The sequence below is a fragment of the Callospermophilus lateralis genome, chromosome 2, assembly GCF_048772815.1.
Source record: "Callospermophilus lateralis isolate mCalLat2 chromosome 2, mCalLat2.hap1, whole genome shotgun sequence".
Classification (NCBI taxonomy): Eukaryota; Metazoa; Chordata; class Mammalia; order Rodentia; family Sciuridae; genus Callospermophilus; species Callospermophilus lateralis.
In genome coordinates this window covers 165157333-165181125 of record NC_135306.1, presented here as the reverse complement: position 1 = coordinate 165181125, position 23793 = coordinate 165157333, and the positions used below count along the sequence as shown (strand labels likewise).

At 34.7% G+C, this 23793-nt stretch overlaps 1 protein-coding gene across 21 annotated transcripts in view; it reads left to right on the top strand.

Moving 5' to 3' along the window:
- Sox6 (SRY-box transcription factor 6) overlaps positions 1-23793 on the top strand; it is a 578220-nt gene that overhangs the window by 476908 nt on the left and 77519 nt on the right. For 12 of the 21 annotated variants that reach the window (XM_076846924.2, XM_076846921.2, XM_076846939.2 and 9 more), the window contains 2 exons: positions 16551-16700; positions 22590-22815. In XM_076846924.2, coding sequence (XP_076703039.1) covers positions 16551-16700; positions 22590-22815 — 376 coding nt within the window. The remainder of the gene's footprint in view (positions 1-16550; positions 16701-22589; positions 22816-23793) is intronic. The other 9 variants (XM_076846937.2, XM_076846932.2, XM_076846927.2 and 6 more) reach the window with 4 other exon arrangements.

The window sequence follows — 23793 nt, the reverse complement described above, 5'->3', positions numbered from 1 at the left end:
TGATCTTACTGCCTGAGCCTTCTGAGCTGCAGGGATGACAGGTATATAACACTATGCCTGATTTGAAATACTTTTTTCCTAATGTCTGCGTATGATGATTACTTCTGATTTCAAAAAACACAGGCATAGTACAGTGTTCTTTAGCAGAATGTGACAGCCAGTTGGCAATTAGAGTAGTTTATATTAGACTTTCCACTGATCAAGAAAAAAAATGTTATGGTATTGAAAGAAAAGTCTTGGAAACAGATGATGAGATTATAAAATTCCATGGACTTCCAGAGATAGAAAAGTCTGCAGAAGCCTTGAGAGTCAAGTCCTAACTCTACCCTTGGTTCCATGGGCTCAGACAAATTGATATTCTTGATGTTCAGATTCCATTAAATTGATTTAGGAATAATACCCCTCATAGGGCAGTTGTGGCAATATGTAGAAAATGCTAGTGAAAAGTGCTTTGCACACTGTCAGGAGCTGTGTGAATCTTTTGATTTTATAGTTGAAGAGTCTAAGGCCCAGAAAGATCAATTAACTTCTAGGTATATAGAATTGTGAGGAATAGTGTAAAGAACTAAATTAGATTGCTTTTTGTTTATAAATTTTGGCTAAATTGAACTGAACTTAAACAGATGGCCAAGAGGATGGTATCTTATGCTCCCATCTATTCTAGGTGGGAGTAGAGGGGAGGTAGGTTTTAATAGAGATGCATTTTTTGATGCAATTGAATGCACCAATCTAATGAAGAGGATTTATTTAAAAACCAAAATACCTGGTTACTGTGTTAGTAATAGTGACAAGGCTGAAATATAAACGTATTAACATGATAAAGGAGTAATTATTTAATCAGTTCACCCATACATTAATTCTCCAATGTTTATTAAATGTCTACTGTGTAATAAGCACTCTTCTATTTTGAGCACACTAAAATCTATAAAACTTGACCCCTGCCCTCAAGAGTGTTCACAATCTAGTAAGCAATGTGATAATTATTAAAATAGATATGTCCCCAGAGTGAAAAATGCCTTGGAAGGAGGCAGTGTTTAGCTGGGCTGGGGAGCACTGGCAAACTTCATGGACGAGGTGATAGTAAAATTGAACCTGGAGAATATAACTTCACTATGTTTAGGGACAAGGATGCAGAATGCCAGAAATACAGACAAGCTCTCCAGACAAAAAGAACGTCACCCATAGGTATAGCAGCAATAAACAGCATGGCACATTTGGCACCAGTTGGCACAGGCTGAGTGTACAGGAGCAATAGTAGGTGAGATTTGAAAGGTAAGCATGGGGTCACATGGCAGGGCACTGTTTACACCTCACTAGGGAATTTGCAGTGCACATGGTAGACGTGATTTTACTGACACCATAAATGGTAAAGTGGTATAAGGTATAGTGAACAACTTTATGGTGTGATATTCTTCTATTAATTTGATCTCTAGTTTACATTTTTCATTATACTCGATTTAATAGTTAGGGAACTATGTTTGGTAAGATTGATAGTCCCTTTAGTACAATGGTACCCTGTGGCAAGTGAGACTGTACAAATAGTGTAATGATACTAGCTGAATAAACAAAACTGTCTAAGATTGAAGCAAAGCCAAGGTCCAACCATTTCCTGGGGATTTTGGGAAATCCCGTAATCTGCAGTTTGTATTAAACCCAATCATATTTAGCACACTGCTTCTCAGTGAATGGGCCTCGATACTATATTTCAACCAAATGATGAAATGAGAAGTAAAAAAATTCTATAAAGAAAAGCTATGGTTCTTCTAATTGTTAATGCCTTGTAATTATGCCCCTTTCTGGAATAATAAAATGTTCCTTGGCAGAGGTCAGGATCTCTGCCACTGACTTATTTAACAGATCCTCTTAACATCTGTCCTGCAGACTGTGCACTTTATTAGCAGACAAGAGACCCAGCAGACTTAGCCTGCTGTGTACCTTTTTCACATTCACACAGCTGTGGATTAACTCAGACTTTCCAGAAGAGGACCGACCAGAAGGGACAGTAATGTTATTGGCTGATTCTAAAAAGATGGGAAAAAAGGAGCAGAAACAAATGTTGCCCAAGTACAATTCAGTGTTTTTAGGGTGACAATTACCAGTCTGTTTTAAAAAAGAATAAAAGCAGCTATTTCCCTAAAAAAGGAAAGTCTATTCATATCTGTGTGGGAACCTAATCAGGCTCTTGTTTCCAATGACGATGACTCCAGTCGCACCAGGTCTGCAACAAGAATGCTCCTTTTGTGTGCCGATAATGTGGAAACGATAAAATTTCCTTTAGGAGACATATGTGTTTACATCATGAGATGTGTTATTTGACAAAATGCTTTGTTCTTCTCATATTTTCTGTACAGAGTTTCATGCTGGTTTGTTGGGCTGGAAATCTTTGATTAACTAGAATTAGTTGCTGAAATAAAATAGACACTTTTGTTTTATGATTCATCTTGCTGAGCTATAAATTATCATAAAACATATAAGGAGTGACAGAAAGAAGTGCTGATTTGAACCTCTGACCCACGGCAGGCACAAAAACTAAGATTATTCCTTCAAAGCACTGCATAGAGACATAAATATTCCATGGTCCACTTGGAATTATGTCCTCTTAACAAACTAAAGCTGTGATTTTACATTATGTAAAGAGAGTTTTCTATGTCATGGTATGCTTAGAGGAGATATTGAGATTCATAAAAATCCCCCCCAAATTAGAATTTTGAATGCTTTAAGATTTTTCTCTAACAATAGACAGTAAAAACAAGACCAAAAAAAAAACTTCTTGTTCCCTAAACAAATAGCCAATGGTAGTTTCCCTTTTTCCAGAGAAGTAGTACATTTTATAAATCTTAAGCCTTTTTCAAAGCCACACTGGTCTTTAGTGTGAACATCTTAGTACCATGACACACAGCCTTTGGGTACTAGCCCAAAGGAATGGGCTGGGAGGTGGAGACATTATAAAATGCACAACAGAAACTCCCTCAATCCAAACACTTCCTGTGATGCAGGGATTGGTGGCCAATTCTGTTCATGATAACTCTTTTTTTTTTTTTTTTTTTGGCTACTGGGGATTGTGTTTGCTGAGGCTGGCTTTGAACTCCTGCCTCAGCCTCATGGGCCACTGGGATTACAGGTGTGTGCCACCACGCTCAGCTCATGATTACTTTTTAACTTCAAGTTAACAATAGACTTCTTTCTGGGACTTCACTATGAATAAAGACAAACTACCTGCCTTCAGTCAAAATTAATTGTTCCTAGTGATGGCATTTCAGCAGTACTTTGTCAGTGCTTTTCTATTGTTTTCCCCTCTCTCCTTCCTATTCTTGCTGTGGGACAGCATATCCTTGCTGTTCTGAAAGACAGCATATTTCTTCATCTTTGTATCCCTAATACGTTTTATGCTGATTTATATAAAAATTCCAGTAAGTAGTTATTGTTTCTGAATAATATCTTTGGATCTTTCTTTTAAAGAGAATGTGCCTGTAAGAGTAGGAAGAGTGTACAGATATTGAGTCTTCACGGCGTGCCTCTGTTTTAACACTTCATTTATTCCAGGTGAAATCTTTTGGAGAGGTTCTATTATTATCCCATTTTATAGATGTAGAAATTTAAGGTCCAAAGAGATTAAATAGCTTGTTCAAGGTCACACAATTAATGAAGAGTTGTTTTGAATGAAGAGTATACATACTCAATCTCTATTATAAGACCTTATTTTCCTACATTTCTTCTTCAGTCATTTATATTAACTATTACCTGTTTAATCTATTATAGGAGTTTTTCAAGATCTATTTTAAGTTTTGTCTCAGTATCATATCTAGTTATAATAAAGCCTGTTGTATACTTATTACCCATGATTTGAATGATTTTTAGCATGGCTGCCATGTACAAGGTATCAGTCCTTTCTGTTAATTAGAGAGTAAGCCATGGGTATTACTGTAGGATACAGATGGCATATTTACATACTGCAAAATATGCTGAAGTTCTCCAATTGGCAATACTAATAATTTGCTGTTTAAAATGTGACAGTTAGTAGAGTTGGCCTTGAGACAGAGTAAAACATTTATTTGAGTTTAAAATAACACAGAAGAAATTATGAGGAAATTAAGAGGAGGATATTTTGTATTATTTCTTATCTAGTTTACCTGATCAGTTAAAAGTGAATTCAAATATTTTATTTCCTTCAATATTTATAACAAACAAAAATTTTACTTTAGTGTTAATATGAAATTTATGTTTAATAAATCCATACATGCCATCATAGCTATAAATGTGTTCATTAGCATATTTCTTATGTTCAGTCTTCCAAAATCTGCAAAGAAATTAAAATTAAGCTCAGTTTTAAAACAGTAAAAGCATTTTTATATAGTAAACACATTCATTTCCAACTAGTATCATTTGTTCTGTCCAATAATTAAAGTAAAACAACAGCACCTAGAAAATATTATACTTTCCTTTCATGAAACTTTGTTTTCCCAAATATATATTTTTAACAACTTGAATAAAAGCTTTTTAAAATTGCATAGTTGCCCATATTTGTCTCCATTCTGTGTTGTTTTGGAAGCTTTATTATGGATGGAATTCGAAGGGCATAGAAGCTGGGAAGTTGTAGAATATTTTTCAAGCAATAGCATCTGGTTCCTTGGCAGTCATCATGGGCCAAGGCAAGGCAGCCCTGGCATATCTCCAGATTCCCATGTGGATATTGCTGAGGGATTTTCAGGTCTGCCATGTTGTTTTAATGGTGTTTCCTAGAAACCCAGAAACTCAGAATGGAATCCAAAGTCGATTTCATAGTGTACAAGGCCTACGTGATTTGGCCCACTTACTACCTTTCTGACACTCGACATAATACCCTTTGCCCAAGGTACTCTGACCTCCTTGTTTTTTCTTGAATATTCCAAGCACAATTATACCTTTGCCATGGGAATTTCATCTATACTTTTCCTCTGCCTGAGTGCCATCCCCAGATAGTAACATGGCTTACTTTCCTCATTTCATTTAGGTCTCTATTCAGATGTCCTCTCTATTTTCCTGCTATCTCCATATTTAAGCCCTCTTCCCTCCCCTAGACTCACATATCCAATTACTTTATATTTCATAGTACATATTACCCATAAAATCACACAACTATATTCTCGTTTGTTTTGTCTTCTCCCCACCCTTTCTCCCCAAATCACTGATCATTGTTTTTCCAAAAGCTAAATAGTACTTGGCCCATTGTAACCACTCAGTAAATAATCTTTCAAATGACTAGATAAAGGAATGAATGTAGTACCTTCTGTTTAAAAAGAAACTATATTTTCAAACATTGTTAAATTAAGATATATTCATTTATTAAGTATATGACTGTGCATGTGATATTGAAAACATTCTTATGACTCTTAGTTTGTGAAAAGTAATGCTGAGGTTTCAAATACAAATTCTGGACTCACTGATGAGTTTTCGCAACTTATTGGTAGAGGCAAGATAGACTTGTTTGAGGTTTACCTGACAAGCTGAGACTTTGTGACTAGAGAGTTAAAGGAGAATTACAAATGCAAGACGTACCACTTGGAGCACATTCAGAGAACTGGATCTCTTCATCATTGCCTGCCCAGCTCTTGAAAACAGAAGGAAAACAGCTTCCTTTCCCTGATGCTTATTTCCAACTGCCCTCATTATCACCTCTTTGAATATCTTGCTTCAAGAACTAAATTACTAATTGTTTCAATGACTGAACTTTTATTTCTGTAAACAAGGCATTGCATGTTTACATATTTTATTTAGCACCCTGAAAGAGAAGATACTTGGAAAAAGCAGAGAGATTGTTTCTTAAAATTATTTGAGGTCATTTTGTTTATCTTAGTTACTTGTGCTGTACAACTGTGTTCCATAAGGAAATGTTCTTCTGAATGCATTCCAATATAATTGGTGCAATCAGAATGAATTCCAACTGCTGCTTTCCTCCTCTTAGTTAACCTTTCTCCTCTTCCTCCTCCTTCTCCTTTTTGTGTGTGTATGTATAGTAGAGGATTGGGACTTGTGTTACCTGATGGCTTCTGATTTTTTTTTTTTTAAAAAAGCATATTAGTGTAGGGATTCCCTTTTCCTTTTTACAGCTTCTCACCACCGCACCCCAAAATGTTCTCTACCCTGTTAGCACAATGAGCAAGTCAAAGGAGCAAACTGCCCAATGTTTGAGAAAATAAGCAAAAGAACCTCTAGTCAGGGAAACGCTTCTTTTAATTCATTTTCCTTTGCTTAACATTCTTGAGCCAGCTGCAGGGAAAAATGGAATGAATTAAACAGGTCCTGGTTCTCAGTAGCTTATAGTCAACTCATGTTGCATTTTTCTTTTGGCTGTTATGGAAAGACCTTTAGGGGGATGAAAACAAGTTTGCTTTCACCTGAGACAAATTTTTAGCCCTTTATGTGTATTTGCATAAACTTTAATTTAAAAAGTCCAAAACACCTTAACACGATTATAATTACCTTAACCTAATAAGTATAGATGCACTTTTAAACATGTACATTTTAAGACAAATATGAAAATTAAATTCTACAACAGAAATCACTTTTGGGTGCCCTTGAATTACTTTTCAAGTACATTTAGGATACATTTCTCTTTTTAACACAAGGAAAATGGAAGAAAAACATCTCTCTCATATAGTCTGAAATAAAAGCTCTGATAGAATTTACAAATTCTATTTTCAATGTATTAACTAAAAGAACAGTGAAGTTTGTATGAACAGTCAGTGGGTGAGGAAATAGGCAACCTGGGTTCTGGATTTTATTATATCAGATAATATTTTATGCAAATAACATTTCTTTTGTAGTTTTGAGATTTCATCATCTGTACAGCAAATAAATTGATTTGAAAATGTTCACAATTCTTTCTTCTGATAACATTGCATTACCTAGTGTTTTTTTATGAGAAAAAAATCAATGCATTACATGTTGAACCCATATGCTCAGAGATTTAAGATATTAGAAACAAAGAGAGGTAGCTTGCATCGTTGGGGATCTTTTTGGAAAGGGTGTGAGGAAAGGTTGACTAAGAAAAGGATACAGGCAGATATGATAGCAATTTGAAGAAAACAGAGACAAAAATGGAAGTGAAGGGGGATTTATGGTCCCTGTCAACAGAATTATTACAAAATGGCAGGTATTATTATATGCTAAAAATGCAAAAATAAATGAAACTCTGTCTTTCTCTTAAGAAGCTCAAAATATAGTGGGGAAGAAAGACATGAAAAAAGAAAAGAAATTCTATCAACTGAATGGGGAGAGAAGATGGGATATGGTGGGAATACAAAGGAGGAGGTATTAGACAAGACTTCATGGAGAAAGTGATTTTTGTGTTGAGACTCAAAAGATGAATTATGATAGAGTTAACAAGGAAAAACAAATGCAGTAGAAAAGCATGCAGAAGGGACAGGACATTGACTTGGCTATTAACCCAGCATGAAGGAGTGGAGTGGTCCTTTTCCCCCTATTCTTTTTGTCACCTATCCCTACACACAGTTTCCTCTGGTCTCATAAATTAGGGGCATAGATAAACAAGTTCTTTCTATGCTGCAGGACAGGGACTTTAGTTCTGTCCTTCTATAAAACCACAGTTATATTTCCTGGATCATTTTGTTGACTTTGAAGATTTATGAGAAGTAAAGGTATTTGTAAACTCTTACAAATAATTATTTTTAAGCTCTTTCCCCACCCTCCTTCAGTCCTTAATGACACACTTTCTTGTCTTTGCTAAAGAAGCACAAAATCAAACTTCTAAATTACTCTTGTTTTTGTCTCCACCTTCTCACTACTAAACCTGTCCAGCTTTATACCATGCCTCACTTTGTATGCAAAGGAATTGTCAATGTGTGTGGTATAAAAGAACAGGGTCTGTTAACCTGGGTATCTGAGGCTAGGCCTGAGGTTCTCAGATGTTGTTTAGAATTACAGCAAAGGTGGAGCAGTATGAAGACAAGAGTTGGAATCTTTGGGTAGCTCCTATTGAATCTGTTTTTGTTGTATAGTATTTTTCTTTTCTCCCTTTCTTCATTCTCCACCATTAGACAGTTGTTTTTTTTTTTGTGAGGGAGAATTTGATTCTCTTTTTCTCTGGGTCAGATTCCACACTACTAAAATGTCTTTGCTAACTGCAATGAAAAAATGCAGGAGAACCTATTCTACTACAAAAAGAATTTGGTATGTAAAATTGTGTCTGCATTTTACTGTTGGTTTCCATGTATTGGACCATACCTGTGCCAGTTTAAAGCCCCTGTCAATTTATATTTTATCAAGTTCTACTTCTAATCACACTTTGCATAGTTCTTCTTTTTGCCCTTTCAGTCTATTAAGCTAGGATTTTTTAAGGTATCTTCTACTATAGCTCAGAGATGGGTTGTTGAGGGGAGTTGTCCAGATCAAAACAGTGACCTTTACTCCTTCAAGATGACTGGTGGTACCTTTAACTTTTCTTTCTCCATTTGAGGATTATAAAGCGCCGTTTTCCAAAGAATATAGCTGTAAGACATCTGGAAATATGGTTTGCTATTTGAGAGCTCAGAATGGCAATCACATCAGAATCTTTCTTCTCCTTGGACAATGATCCTTGTCTGGTAGCTAGGAACAGGAAATAGGCTTCACTGTGATTCACTGTATAGCTTATTTAAAATAATTTAATTTTAAAAACAGAAAGAACATGGGCTTAAAAGTGAGACTGATTCTAAATGGATAATAACTCCTATCTTACAAAACTATTATGAAGATTAAATAAATTAAAATACCTAGCAGTGTCCAGCTGAGTTAGTATTTAACATGCATTTATTAAATTATCTCATGAATATGGGGGTGATGATTGGCTGGCTGGAGGACTGGCTATATGGTTTTGTGAAAACCATATGATTATAAAGAATAAAAAGATCTTTGAAGCCTTTCTTCATGGCATCTCTATTGGAGATCTTACATGATTTATCATAAAAGGAATAAAGATATATTTTATATTATGATAAACATAGGTGCATTGTAATTTGACAACCATTATAATTTGACAACAGTTTGGCTGTTTAGGGACAAAGTATGCTTCTCTTCCCAAATACAACAGTGGTATCACATGGCTTTCCAGCACAGTACATAGACCATTGTGTGTCCTGGTAGATACTCAAAAATTTCACTTTAAGGCTGAGTTTGATTAATGGAGCTTACTGCTCTATGTTCAATCTAAGTAAAAATCATATGACTCTAAGTGGGCTCGGTTATTAAAGTGTCATTAGGATCCAGATGCAAAAAGAATTATTGTTAAGACTATAGTGAGTACATAAAACTAGAATCTTTAGAGGTATTTATTTGTGGATTTGTGAGATCTTCATAAGATTTAATCCAACTTAATTTAAGAGAGGTTGGCTGATGAATTAGTGGTAAAGTATGGAAAAGATTCTATGTTTTCTGCTTTTACATTCATCATTCTTTGGAAATACCTGTCTTCTTGGAATAAATTCTGATATTTTTAATATGGCCTTGCTGTAGTTACATGTTGAAATCCTTATTCCCAAGGTGATGGTAATAGAAGGTAGACCTTTAGGAGGTGGTTAAGTCATGGATCTGGAGTCTCCACAGATGACATTAATTAAAAGAGGCTCCAGAGAGAGAGTCCTTGCCCCTTCTAACATATGAGGTCAGAGGGAGAAGATGGCCATCTATGAGGAAGCAGTCCCTCACCAGACACTGAATCTTGTGATGCTTTGATGTTGGACATCTCAGCCTTTAGAACTGTGAAAAATAAATTTTTGTTGTTTCTCAGCCACTCCGTTGATGGCATTGTATTGTAGCAGTGCAAATGAACTAAGGCAAGCCTCCCAAAGCCCATGTCCTCGAACTTTTTCTCCTGCCACTCTACTAATCCTTAGCAGCCCTGCCACACTGATCTTGTTTAAGTTCCTCAGAAACTCGTCTCTTTCCTACCTCTGAACCACAAAACTTGATATTTCTTCTTTCTAGGATTTTTTCCACTGGATAGGTCTTACAGAATATGATACTTCCTTCGAGAAACAATTCTGATCCTCCAGACGACGTTAAATACTTTCATTAGGTGGTCTCTTGACATTATGTGCTTTCCTTTCTCAGTGCTTACCATAACCATAATTTCATAGGTATGTCTGAGCACTTACTTAATATCGGTTTATTGTGTTAGCAGGTACCAGTCTAAGTGGCTTGTTGGTGTAACTCTAGTATTTAGGACAGGGTTTAAATTATTAAGTATGTAATAAAGATTTGTCTATAAAAAAATTAATGAATGCTGGAAATGTGCTTGAAAGATACAAAGATTAAGCATTTGTTCATTTCTTTTTTAAAAAAACATTTATTTTTTTAGTTATAGGTAGACACAATATCTTTATTTTATTTTTATGTGGTGTTGAGGATCAAACCCGGTGCCTCACACGTGGTAGGCGAGCGCTCTACCTCTACCCCTGAGTCACAACCCCAGCCCCAAGCATTTGTTCATTTCTATTTTACATTATATTCTGGTAATGTTAGATAAGAGCTAGAAATTTCTTCTACTTCCAATACTGACTAATTACATGATAATGGAAAAGCTAAAGTTACTTCTGCTTGCTAGACCTCAGCTCATCAGTAGAATGAGGAAGTCAGTCTCACTTAAATGTTGTGTTAAGGCTTACACTTCCATGTGGTAAGCATGTCATCATTCCACTTACCAAAAATTTTAAGGCTAATTACTTTTTTAAAACACTACTAATAAAAGTGTATCATTTTTGGCTAAAAAGTAAAAGCATTTCTTAAAGTATTCCCATAAAATATGAGCGATTTTATAATTGTGAAAAATATTTATTTAGGCATAATTTTACTTGTATGTACTATATATCATTTATATGTCTGGTGTAACGAAACAATTCAGTATCCCAAATAGTCACTGAGCATTTTTCAAAATTGAAATGGAAAAATCCATATTTACAAAAGTCTTCACCAAAGTTTAAATGTTTATGAGACTTTTGCTAAGCCCATTATAAGCTTTACTATAATGTTGATTTCTTAAACCTCAACTATGTTTATGAATGGATGTTCATTATTATCATAAAGACAATCATCTATGATCTGAGAATTCCATGTGGATGACATTTTTGTAAACCCATATGAAATAATCAGAGTTAAATCTTTTTTCTTCCTGAATCTTCAGTCTGTAAAAGGATTTCATACCTTAAGCTGTTTAGTTAGAATAACTAGTATTTTTAAATTATCTCAAAAAAGGATGAAGTTATATTTAGAGATTCTAAATTTCTTAGTAACTAGATTGAGAAGAAAAATTGGTACTACTCCTTAGTACTGCTCTAACAGTGTAACTTGTACACTTTTTAAACTTTGTAGATAATTTTAAGACAAGTTAGTGAAGCTAATAGTTACTCAGAGGTTATCTAGTAAACATTTTATCAGACCATTACAAATGAATAATTTCTTGTGAAAAAATATAATTTAACTGGGATTGAATTTATTTTCCTTTTTTTTAAACTCAACACCATAAAATTATTCATTATATATAATTATGTACCACTTCTGTTACCTCATTTATAGACATTCTCTCTCCTTCCTAACATATAATGATTATATATAATATGTTAATTCAGAAAATATTGATTGGGAATCTGTTATTTGCAAGACATCATTGTTGGTGCTAGGCATTAAAAAATAGATTGTAGATACAGTGTGTAATGGATAATAAAATACACAATCATAACTAAACACAGTTTAAAAATTTGGTAAGGACCACAAGAAAAGTGCGAATCAAGTTTTAAGGATCTATATTTTACATTTTTAGGGCTTGATACTTGGTCCAAGACTTTGAGTCCTCCTCAACCCCTAACATAGAACCTTGTATACAGAACATACTCAATTAATGTTAGCTTAGAAGGTGAGCTGTGAAATTATTTTATAAATTTATGCCTAGTCAATCAATGGCAATTTCATTATCCAAAACTAAACCCTTCAATCTGAAGATATTTATAACAAATAATGTTTTTGTTATATAGATTGTGATATTTTAATTTTCATGAGTGCCTCCTTTCTTTTCATTGTACTCCATATCCTTTTCATTGTACTCCATATCAAGACTCGTTCTATTAAATCTTACATGATATCCACTGCCCAGTTAACCTAGGTCGTAAAGGTTCATGGAATGTGGCTATAATTCTTTCTGCCTCTAAGATATGTAGTAATCAAGACTTAAAGAAAGGGCTCTGAGGAGTCTCGGAGTTCATGGGGTCTTGCCTCTAGTACAACTTACTAGAAAAATATGTAAAATAAATGATTGTCAGAGCTTCAGAGGAAGTTATTAACATTACTCACTTTCTCAAAAACAACTGTATTGTTCAATCAACCTGAGGGATCACTGAATTAAGTCAGCTTTTAAAAAAATAGATTATTCTGCATTTTGCACAACTTGAAGTTCCCTAAAGTACTCAAGACTGAGTAAAATAAAATGTGCTTTCTTTTGATCTGAGTGATTGAGGTAAAGTGAAGGCATAAATTATGTTTAAGGACCCTTAAATCTCTTTTAAGATTTCATGACTCTCTAATACTCGATAGTAGGATGCATTGGTTATGATACCAACTACTATATAGCCAACACCTTTTCAACTCAACCCCCTCTATCCATTCCATTTGTTAACAGAATTTTCCTTCACTGCCTTAACCCAAGCAGAAATTTTTTAGAAGCTTCATCTGCCCCCACTTTGAAGACATTTGGCTGAATTTCAAAGGGAAAGGACACAGCAGAGTTAAAAGGAAGCAAAAAGGACAGCCTTCTTTTGCCTAAGTTCTGTCAATTTGACCGACTCTTACTTGTGAATTTTTTTTGCCACTGAGTCATTCCATACAGAATTATGAAACTTTAATTTCTTTAGAGGCTTGTTATATTAGAAAAATTGTTCCAAAGAAAGCAACAATCATGACATAAGCACATCTGGCTCTTGCAAATTATTCTTTATTAAGCTTTCATTTAATTACATGTGCTGAAAGGTCTGTTTTTGATTACTGTAATTTTTTTTATTTGTCCATCTGAATGATAGTAATGCTGGAAATTATATACAAACCACCTGTTTTTTCTCCCCTACTAATATAGCAAAGTTTGAGTTGTTTTCTCTCTGGTTGGTGAACTAGGAAGCTTTCTATTTATTATGATAGAAATTTGACTATCAAGGTAATGGCTTAATCTTGAGTATAAGAGGAAAATAAAATATTTGAATGAAGTTTTCAAGCATTAACTAGTGTTAAGATTGGGGCACCTAACTTCTGGCTAACTATGGCAGATTAACACATTTATTTATTGCCAGTTTCATACAAATCTTAATATAGCAACAGTTAAGGATTATAGGTATAAATCTTCAAGTAGAAATAGAAAGAGAGGCCAAAAATGTTTTTGGAATATGAGAAATGGATAGATATAGATAGATAACTGTCTTTGCAAAAAAGAGAAAGCTGATATCTAAGCTTTAAGAGTGTAAGCAGAAAAGAATCAAGCCCAATTGGGAGCTGAATCTTTGGCTCATAAATTAAAGGCATCATGTATCGTTGAAGGCAAGGATTGAAGAGGTGGATTTGTAGACAAGATGATTAGTTGAAAACAGACAGAAGATGATCCCTCCCTAACCCCATGCAACTGGTAACTATAATTCCTACCTCTCAACCACCATAACCACTACATAACTTAGTAGAAGACCAGAAGTTTATGGAAGGTTACTCTCCTGAGAAGTTGAACTTGAGAGGTTGAGAGGGAGATTGTTTTGGGTGTGTGTGTGTGTGTGTGTGTGTGTGTGTGTGTGTGTGTGTTAGGCATAGCCAAGAATGAGTAGTGATAACATTTTGGAAAGGTGATACAGCAAGACAGTAAGATCCCCTAGCTACCTACTCCTGCTTGGCCCACTCAGTGGTGGCATACAAGTCTACCCCTCAACTCAGGCAAGAATTTGAGGATCTCTCTCAAAGAAAATAGTCCAATGTAAAAGAAACAACCTACAGATATTGATATTTGGGATTCCTCATTGAAAAACCCTATTTTATGCATTATTACTTTATACACAAAACTTCATTAAAGCCTCTTATAAGGAAGAACCCAAAGAGCTTGAAAAAGACAACAATGCAGAGAACAGAAAGCAAAAACAAATCCCAAACCTATCATTAATATTATTCAACAGAATAGACAACTGGATGCTAATAAAAAGACGAAATTAGAGAACAAAAGAGTACCTTTAAAGTAAGAATATAAATTTTAAAAATTCATAGATGCCTTGAAGATCAAGTTAAAAAAATAATAGAGTATAATGAAAGGTCAAAAAGTGAATAATAGAAGGAAAAAACAGAGGAAAAATGAGGAAATCGAAAAGTTATCCAACAGGAGTTTGAGAAAGAGAATAGAGGGGAGAAAGTTGTTAGTTATTTACCAGATTTGGGGAATATGAGTTTACAGAGTAAGAAGGCCAAATATATAGAACAATACAAACATAAACGGATGCACCTCATAGTGAAATTTCAAAACACTTGGCATAAATGGAAGATCCTAATGCTTTCAGAGGGGAGAATAGATTGCATATACAGGATCAGGAATCAGAAGGACATCAAACTTTCTTAGCAATAAAAATAAGAAAATAACAGATCAATATCTTTAGAATTCTGAGGGACAATTATTTTCAACTTAGAATTCTATACCAAACTACAATCAACTAAGAGGAATAATCATAACATTTCTCAGAATATTAGCTCTTAAAAATTAACTGCACATATACCTTTTTCAGGTACCTCCTGGAGGATGTGCTCTATCCAAAAGAAACAGTTTAGTAAAAGGCAGGAAATCATGATAGCCAGGAAACAGAATTAAGGATAGAGAGGCAAGAGTAATTCTACATACTATAGATCTGCAGTAGGCCTGAAGAATCAACTGCTTCAGATTAGAGCAAGAGATAGAAAATTCCAAGATGGACATCTGCATGGAGAAGAGGTATAAGATACCTAACACAGATTACCTGATATATTCAACTAGACTGGGTTGCATTTCATTGGTCTCTTGGAGAGTTTGGGAATTAATTCTTGATACTTCCATAATAAATTAATAAAAATTAAGGCAAATATTAAATCTAACAAAATAAAAAGTTGAGAAATAGAAAATTAAGTATAGTTCAACTGTGAATAATATCTAAGGAGAATGATATAAACAGTAAACACTATTTTAAAATTTGTGTTATTAACATTAAGAAATCAGGGAGGAAAGTCTGAATCTCATGTGGGGTTGGTAATATAAGAGAGGTAAATTTTCATCTTTTATTATATAAAGTCAGTGGATAAAGATTTAACAGTATATAAGCATTTACAAGTGAGACAATAAATACCAGTCAAACCATTAAGTTCAAGGGATGTACAGAGCTGGGTCTGAAGTAGAGAGGACAGGAGCAGGAAAACCAAGGCTACCACATGTGGCTGTGGAGGCTGTGTACTGTACATGTTGGTCATGCTGTTTTGTTGTTGGTTTCTTTATGGTTTTAAGCCCTAAAGTAGTAATGAACTTGTTAAACTTGTTGACTATAAGAATACTTTGATAAAAATTAAAGTTATATAAAAAGAGGTTGGTCAACCTTTCTTTCAATCTTTGTTCCTAATTTAGCTATATCCACATATTTTGAGGTTGACAATTTTAAGATTTATAATATCAGGTTATCCACTTATCACGGAAAAAGTAATTCTCTTAAAACTGAACAGATAGAATGAGTAAGAGTATTATTGGTTTGCTCAAGAGGACCATAGGCATTTCTTCAGAAAAGACTATGAAACAGCATTGAGAATATAATGAGCATAACCTGGAGTCTCAGGCAAAGGCAGGACCTGAGGAAAGAAACAGAGTGATCTTTTCTGGGCACAAAGGACCTGATTCAGGTTGAGAATAAAGTGGGTAACTTCTGTGTCCCACCCAACAAAAAGCTTGATGTTTTGTTTTTATTTTATAATCCATTGAGGACTATGTTATGTGTTGCCTGGAAGTAAGAGTGCCTGCCTTTGGGCCTCTAGGGTCTTGAGGGTGGCATCTCATCATCCAGAAGGATCAGAGTTCCCAGAGAAGCTCAGTCAATGCTGAATAAGAACAGTGTAGTTCTTCCAGGAATCCATAGGAATATTCAGATTAGTTCTTAGTTCAGGAATAATAGAATTACATAAATGGGCAAACCAGATATTTAAGGGACTTTTTAATAGAGATCTTAAGCATGAGAAAGAATCTTTGAGACAACTTAGTCAAATTCCTTTTTGTGCAATTGAAGAAATCCTTCTAGAGGGATCAAGTCCTTTATTCAGGGTTTCAATATTATTGCCAGAAGGAACAGGCACAGAACCACGGCTCCCATGCCAGTGCTCTTTCTTTCCATTGTATTACTTGGTTTTTCTTATTTTCCTCTTTGAAAAATAGTAAAAGAGAAATTGTGAGGCTTTCAGAAAAATAGTCACCTAACAATACGGTAAGTTTTATTTATTTTTTTCCTGAAACTCCATTTTAGCTGCATTTAAAGAGATCAATGTTTGTCTTCACTGTTTTGCAGCAGCTCTATGCCGCTCAGCTGGCCAGCATGCAGGTGTCACCTGGAGCAAAGATGCCATCAACTCCACAGCCACCAAACACAGCAGGGGCAGTCTCACCTACTGGGATAAAAAATGAAAAGAGAGGGACCAGCCCTCTAACTCAAGTTAAGGTACTTGCTTTGCAGAATTGTGGAAACTGTTTGGAAAATAGCTTCACAAGAAAGGTAGTGAACCAAGCTATGCTGGGAATAAACAGCAGGCAGCATAGCAACATAAAGGAACCCCAAAATGCTCCTCTTTATGGTAAATTTCATGATTGAGCATTGAGAAACAGGTGTTTCTCTTTTGATAACAATAGTGCCATATTGTGAGATCTTTACCTAAATCTGCAAACTCACTTCTCAAAAATTTTTCCCTTTTGGATTCTGGCTTTTATTTTTTAATGTTCATTGGCATAAATGGCCATGATTTTATTGCTAGTCTTTGTCATGGACTTGTGACTCTTCTTTCCATGTTCCTTAAACAGGTGGGGAGCCAACTTACAGTACAAGAGAAGGAAGATTGTGAATTTTTAGCTTTAAAAGGGGGACAAAAAATAATTTAATGCTGAATACTAAATTCTTTGTTGATGAAGTTCTCTCCAAAATAAGTTGTAAATGGGACTCTGAGGAATTTATGACATCATTGCCTAGTTGTGCTTTTGATGCCAACTAATTGTGATAGAGTTTTTCAAGTAATAATATCGACATTAATAGATACCTTTCCTAACTGATTTTCAGTGCCTTGAAACTGGGCATCCTGGAGATATTTGGTGACAGAGGGAAACTGATGAGCTACTCCAACTCTGTGCTGCAGCTGGTACCTATAGGTGGTACTGGTTGTTTTTTATGATTATATTTGCTTTCCATCTTGAATTACTTAATTCAAATAGTTCAGAGAAACTATTGTCCTATATAGTTGACTTATCTACTTGGGCATGGGTATGTTAAATATAGATGCTGTATTATAATGTGACCAAAAATGTGCATTTGGAAAATTGTTGCAATTATTAAATCTTCACATAGAAAGCAGTTAAGAACAACCAAACTCAGCATTGGATGGTATATAATTACTGAATTGTTTTATTTTTTAAAAATTTACAGTTAGGAATTTTGAGACTGAAGAAAGTCTCGAAAAAAACAAGGGACTCCAAATATCAAAGATCAAAAAAGTGAGCATCATTAATACAGATAGTCTAACACCAATTCCCCAAGTTAATTTAATGCCACTCAGTCTTTTAGATTCTCCAAAGAAATAGATGAACATTTATGTTTTGTTGTTAGAAATATTAAGATATGAAAATAGGTGGTTTACATTTCATAAGACAATAGTTTTTTAGGAAAACAGGCTATTTTGTGTTCCAAAAGTTTGTTTGTGAATAAGAGAATACTACAACTTTAAAACCAAGGCACTTGGTTTAACCATAGGCATTAGAATATATGAAATGTTTGTGACTTGAGCTATTGAGTATTAAATATTTTAACATGAAAAAGTCATTTTATAAGTATTGGCCAATTGGAACTACACCAAACCAAGCCTTTACTGTATGAATAAAATGTTCCCTGGTTAAGTTCAAGTTTATATCTGCTTTTACCATTCTGTCTTTGTGGGACAACTGAATTTTTATTACTCACTTGACCACATGCAAATTCTTAGGGAGTTCTCTATATAATTTAACTTGCCTATATTTTATGTTAATAACAAAGAAAACATTTCTCATACCCATTAGATTGTTTATTGTGTATATGTGTAAAAACATATAAACCAAGACATAAAGCAAATGTTTCAAATTTTAAAAACAACTATTATTGAAGAACTTCTGAAAATAATCCCATAGCTTTCTAATTGAAAAAAAAAAATTATGATCACCAAAATCTCTCATGTTTCTCTGTAGTCATTTGCTTATTTTGAATTCAGACATGATATAAGGCAAAATTTGCTAGAGGTAACATATTTTAAAAATAATCTTATGTATCCTCTTTTTCCTAGAATTTTTATCTAATATAATAGTCTACTGTTCTACCGCTTTTGCTACCTGTGTTACTTTGGGTAAATTGCTTAATTTCTTTCAACCTTTCCAAACCATGCAATTGCTTACCTTCTGGCATTTACTCCTGGCCTCAGGTAGTTTCCTCACATGCGTGCACTGATTAGTACTCAGTTAAATACAGAGAGGGATCTCTGGTAAATCCTCAGCATTCTTCCTCTGTGCAGCTCTCTCTTTGTTGTTACCCTATCTTGCGTATTCTACCTATGTCAGCATCGCCAAACTCTGAACTCTCAGGGATCCTGTTTTCTTCTCTGTAAAATGGAAGTTAGTGTTATGGGTCTTAAATGAGACAGTATATCCTCTGTTTTAAAATGAGCATTCCATAAATGTTGGTGGTAGTAGCAGTTGGAATTAAAATGTTGAGTTGTGGACTTCCATACTGAGAGAAATCCTAATTGAACATACCTAGAGGCTTTCCATTGTCAACACTGATGGAAGATCCAGGATCAGGCTTCACTTTCCCAGGTTAAACATGTAAAACTCAGGACAAGACTACATAAAACAGTGGTTTGGAGGCATTTAAAATAGGAGGACAGTGGTCCCTGCAAGAAGAGAAACAAGTGAAGGGAGCAGTAGACTTCTTCTAGCTTACAGTCTAGAGGGAGTTTCCAGGCAACTGTGGAGGGAACTTGCCAGGATCCCCAAATAGAGAGTTCAGAGTTTAGGTATGCTGACATAGATAGAGTCTGTAAGGTTGGTGCCAAAGGGGAGAGAACTACACAGAAAGAGAATGCTGAGGCTGTACAGAAAATTCCTCTGTATATAATACTGATATGCAAGTACACTCATGTGAGGAAACTACTTGAGGCCAGGGAAAATACCAGAAGGTAGCAGGCAAAGCAATTGCATGGTTCACAAAGGTCCACTCATAGTTTGCATTCCCAGAGTGCAAACATCTCCTGACATGTAAGTCATCAAGTACAGTTCCCAGAAGGGTATTTGTCTCATAGGGAGGCCAAATTCTCTCAAGATTAATGGCTGTTCTGAACCTGCCTAATAAATCTGAAAAGTATACTCAGAAAGAACCAAATTGTTCTGAATCTCAGAACAAAGTCCACAAATATTTAAAGAAATGCATAAATTCTAGCATCTGACAATGGAAAATTCACTATGCACAGCATCTATTCAATAATTATCAGGCTTGTAAAGAAGTAAGAAAATATGAATGATGAAGAGAAAATTCAGGCTATTTCAAGCAGATTTCAAAATGATGACAGATAATAAAATTGACAGGTAAAATAGTAAAAGAAGCTATTATATGACACTTCTAGCTGGACCCAAGTGAGGAGATAGGCAAATCTGTTTTCTAAAGAGTACCTATAAAGCTGGACAAAGTTGACAAAAACTACCATCTCAGCAATCTGGAAATTGACTAAAGGCACATATAATCTGAGGAAACATTTATGCTTCTTACATGTAAGAATAGTAGGAGTGTGTGGAATTTTTGACCTAGGGCTACTTTTATTTCTCCTGTCTCCAGGCTCAGCACAGAGTTTCTGTCAGGCTAGGGTAGGGTGTAAGAATCAACAGAGCTATGCCACGTTAGAAAAGTATTCACTGTATCTGGAGTTGGTAGGTGATACCCGTGCCCAGTGACATTGTTGATGGAAATGATAATCATTGTATTATAAGTAATAAATTAGAGCATATTTAAAACCAAAAGGATTAAGGAAAGTATATGAATGATAAGGCAGGATATAGGAAAACCTAAACTGATTGTTTAAAAATGATATTACAGTGTTCAAGATGAAAATACACTGGATGGGATTGGTAATATCTTAGACATGGCAGAAGAAAAGATTAGTGAACTTGAAAACATAACAATAAAACCATCCAAAATGAAACAGAAGAAAGATTGGTCAGTACTTTGAGTCAACTTAAATGCTCTCATATTTGCAATTGGAGCCCCAGAAGGAGGAAGAAAGGACAGACAATTATATTTGAGGAAATAATGACTGAGTATTTTCCGAAATTGAGAAAAATTCTGAACTCAAATATTTTAGAAGTGCAGTGAACCTTAAATAAAAGAAAAAATGGGGGCTGGGATTGTGGCTCAGAGGTAGAGCGCTTGCCTAGCATGTGCAAGGCTCTGGGTTCGATCCTCAGCACCACATAAAAATAAATAAATAAAATAAAGATATTGTGTCCAACTACAGCTAAAAAATAAATATTTAAAAACAAATAAAAGAAAAAATGGAGGAAACTAATCAAATGCTTAGCATATAAATCACCATTATTTAAACAGGAGTAAAGGAACTAACTAACTGGTCTAAATATCCTTTGAATTGAGGACAAAAAGAAGTAAATTGTAATTAAGTACATCAGATAATTTTGGCATCCATAATACGTATAACTGTTTCTTAAGAACATGTCCCATATCTAAATATAGATTAAAAAAAATTACAACATAGATGTGACAGAGGGCCTCTTTCTTACCAGGACCAAAAGAAAACAAAGCAAAAACCTAGGACATCATTACATTATCAAATAAATGAATTATTTTCTCTGGTAATTTGGTAGAAAGGGGGCCTGAGTTTGGAATTCAGTAAATTAGAATTCAAATTCTTTCATCCACGCATGACCTTGGAGAAGTGATTTTGATCATTCCCATCTCCATTTCCTCATTTGTAAATGTAGAATACCACTGCCTCATGGAGCTATTGGTGGCTAAATGAGGCAATATATGTGAAATGCTTCAGAGACTACTTGGTATGTTATCACTTCTCTGTGCTCGCTGTTTTTCTTTTTCTCTTTCCAGTTCTCCTTCTCAAGTGGTATTTTCTGGCATCTCTTTTCGTTCCCCTTAATCAGTGGTATTTGTACTGGAAGAGACCTTAGAGATCATTTAGTACGAGACCCTCTTTTTAATGGATGAAGAAAAAGAGCCCCAGCGAGATACCGTGTTTACCAAAGGAGAGAATGTTCTGTTACCAAACTCTATTTTCTATTTCAAATAAGGTGACATTAAATCCAGTTCTCTGTGCCTCTCAGAAGCAAAACAGGAGTTAACATTTGCTGATGATTTTATTTTAGAACATAATAATGCAGATCTTAAAACTGAACATTTAAATGAATATGCTCATATTATAACCAAATTTCTAGGATGATAGAAGTGTTGCTACAGGTATTTTATGGCAGGATAAATGAGACAAAATGAAAGCAAGGAGTTTAGCTTTAAAGTTCCTAGCTAAACTAGAGTTACAAGCTAGATAGCGGAATAGTGTGCTTAGTGTAGAGGGAAATGCATCTTAAAATAGACATTCCGTAAATATATGTAGCAAAGAATATAACAAGACATCACTTTAAACATGAAAAATAAATTGCGTATAGCATAGTATGTAAAACATAATTATAATGTATGCTTGATCTTTGCAAAAATTAATTTTAAACATGAATAGAGACCAGAATATAGACCACAAAGAGAGCCCACACCCAGAAAGCCACATAGAAGCCATGGTGTGGTATGTGGCTCTGTGGGCTGGGGCCCAGATCAGAAGAAGACTTTCCATGTTTCCATTTTTAAAGTACTTGCGATTGTTTGATTTAAAATATATATTAAAAAATTAGCTGCAGAGACTATTTATAGTTACAGGAACTTTTCAGAGAGAATAACACAAAAGCACTACAGAGCTACTGAAATTTTAAATAATTCTTTGTAAATGCCCTAGGTTAATTTAGATCTCTGAAAACACATTAGGAAATTAAGCTGTAATGTGAGCTAATTCAGATTTTAATTTGGCAAAAAGAATGATCCAACTACACAGTTAATGTAAATAGAAGCATAACACAGGGAAATTAATGAGGTTTCCTTTCGATGAATCTTCAAGGAGGTAGATAATTAGCTTCTTTTGTTATTATTGTAGGAGAATGTAGCATTGTCTCTGAGGTGTAAAATAACTGTGGCTTCTAAGTGATAATGTGCTTCATTTGTCTTTTTTTAAAAATAATTATTTATGTTAAACTCTTGCAGGATGAAACAGCAGCACAGCCGCTGAATCTCTCTTCCCGACCCAAGACAGCAGAGCCTGTGAAGTCCCCAACATCTCCCACACAGAGCCTCTTCCCAGCCAGCAAAACCAGCCCCGTCAATCTGCCAAACAAAAGCGGCATCCCCAGCCCCCTTGGAGGAAACTTGGGAAGAGGATCCTCTTTAGGTAAATGGAAAAGTCAACACCAGGAAGAGACTTATGAATTAGGTAAAAGAAAGCAAACCTGTTTAGTGATAACTGATCCTCTTTTCCAACGTGTTCCTTAAAGATAGTCCTCTTTTCTTTTCTATTGAAACATAGCCCAAGTTAGTGTTCTGGGTGATTAAAACTTTTGGAAAAAATTCTAATGTAAATCCCGCTGGAATGGGTTTTTCAGTTGGTGATGACTTAGATCCAGCAACTCACAGACTTAAGAAATTCTGTTTTTGTTCAGTGCTTTCTACCTAAAGTAACTCTCCAAGGGCTTTAGGACCTGGCCTCAATGCTGCCTGTCAAAAGTTTAAACCTTCTTTTGAAATTTTATATTTTCTCTTCAAAATGTATGTGATATTTACATGTTATTCTTTATTATTTTTGCATTAAAATAAATATAAATTACATACTTCAATAACATGTGAAATAACATTGATATCTAGGAAGCTATATCGTGTACTCCTGCATATATTGTCAAATATCTCTAGGAATATTCACACCTCTGTGTGAAAACTCTGGAGGAAAAAACTGGGTTTTAGAAATGAGACAGGCTTGCACTGAGAGCCTTTACTGACTAGTGACCCTGGGAAATTTATTTAATATTTTAAAATTCAGTTTCCTAATCTCTGAAAGGGGAATAGTATGCCTCAGTTCATAGGTGGCTATGAGGATTAAAAGAGAAAAATGTATATAAAGTGCCCAGAACAGTGTCTAGTACCTAGAAGATGTTCAATTTTAAAAGGCTAGAATAAATAATACCTACACATTTACAAATACACATATAATGAAACAATAAATATGAAAACACCTGTCAATAGGAGAGTGCCAAAAAACATTAAAATTATTACTGTATTCTTATTAACTCTTAATATTCTAATAAAGACATTGAGACTTGAAAAGGTTAGGGACTAGACCTAGCATTTCTTCACCATGTTACCTTGCTTGTATTATTGAATCCTATAGCCTAAAATTCTCCTTATGCTAGATAGAATA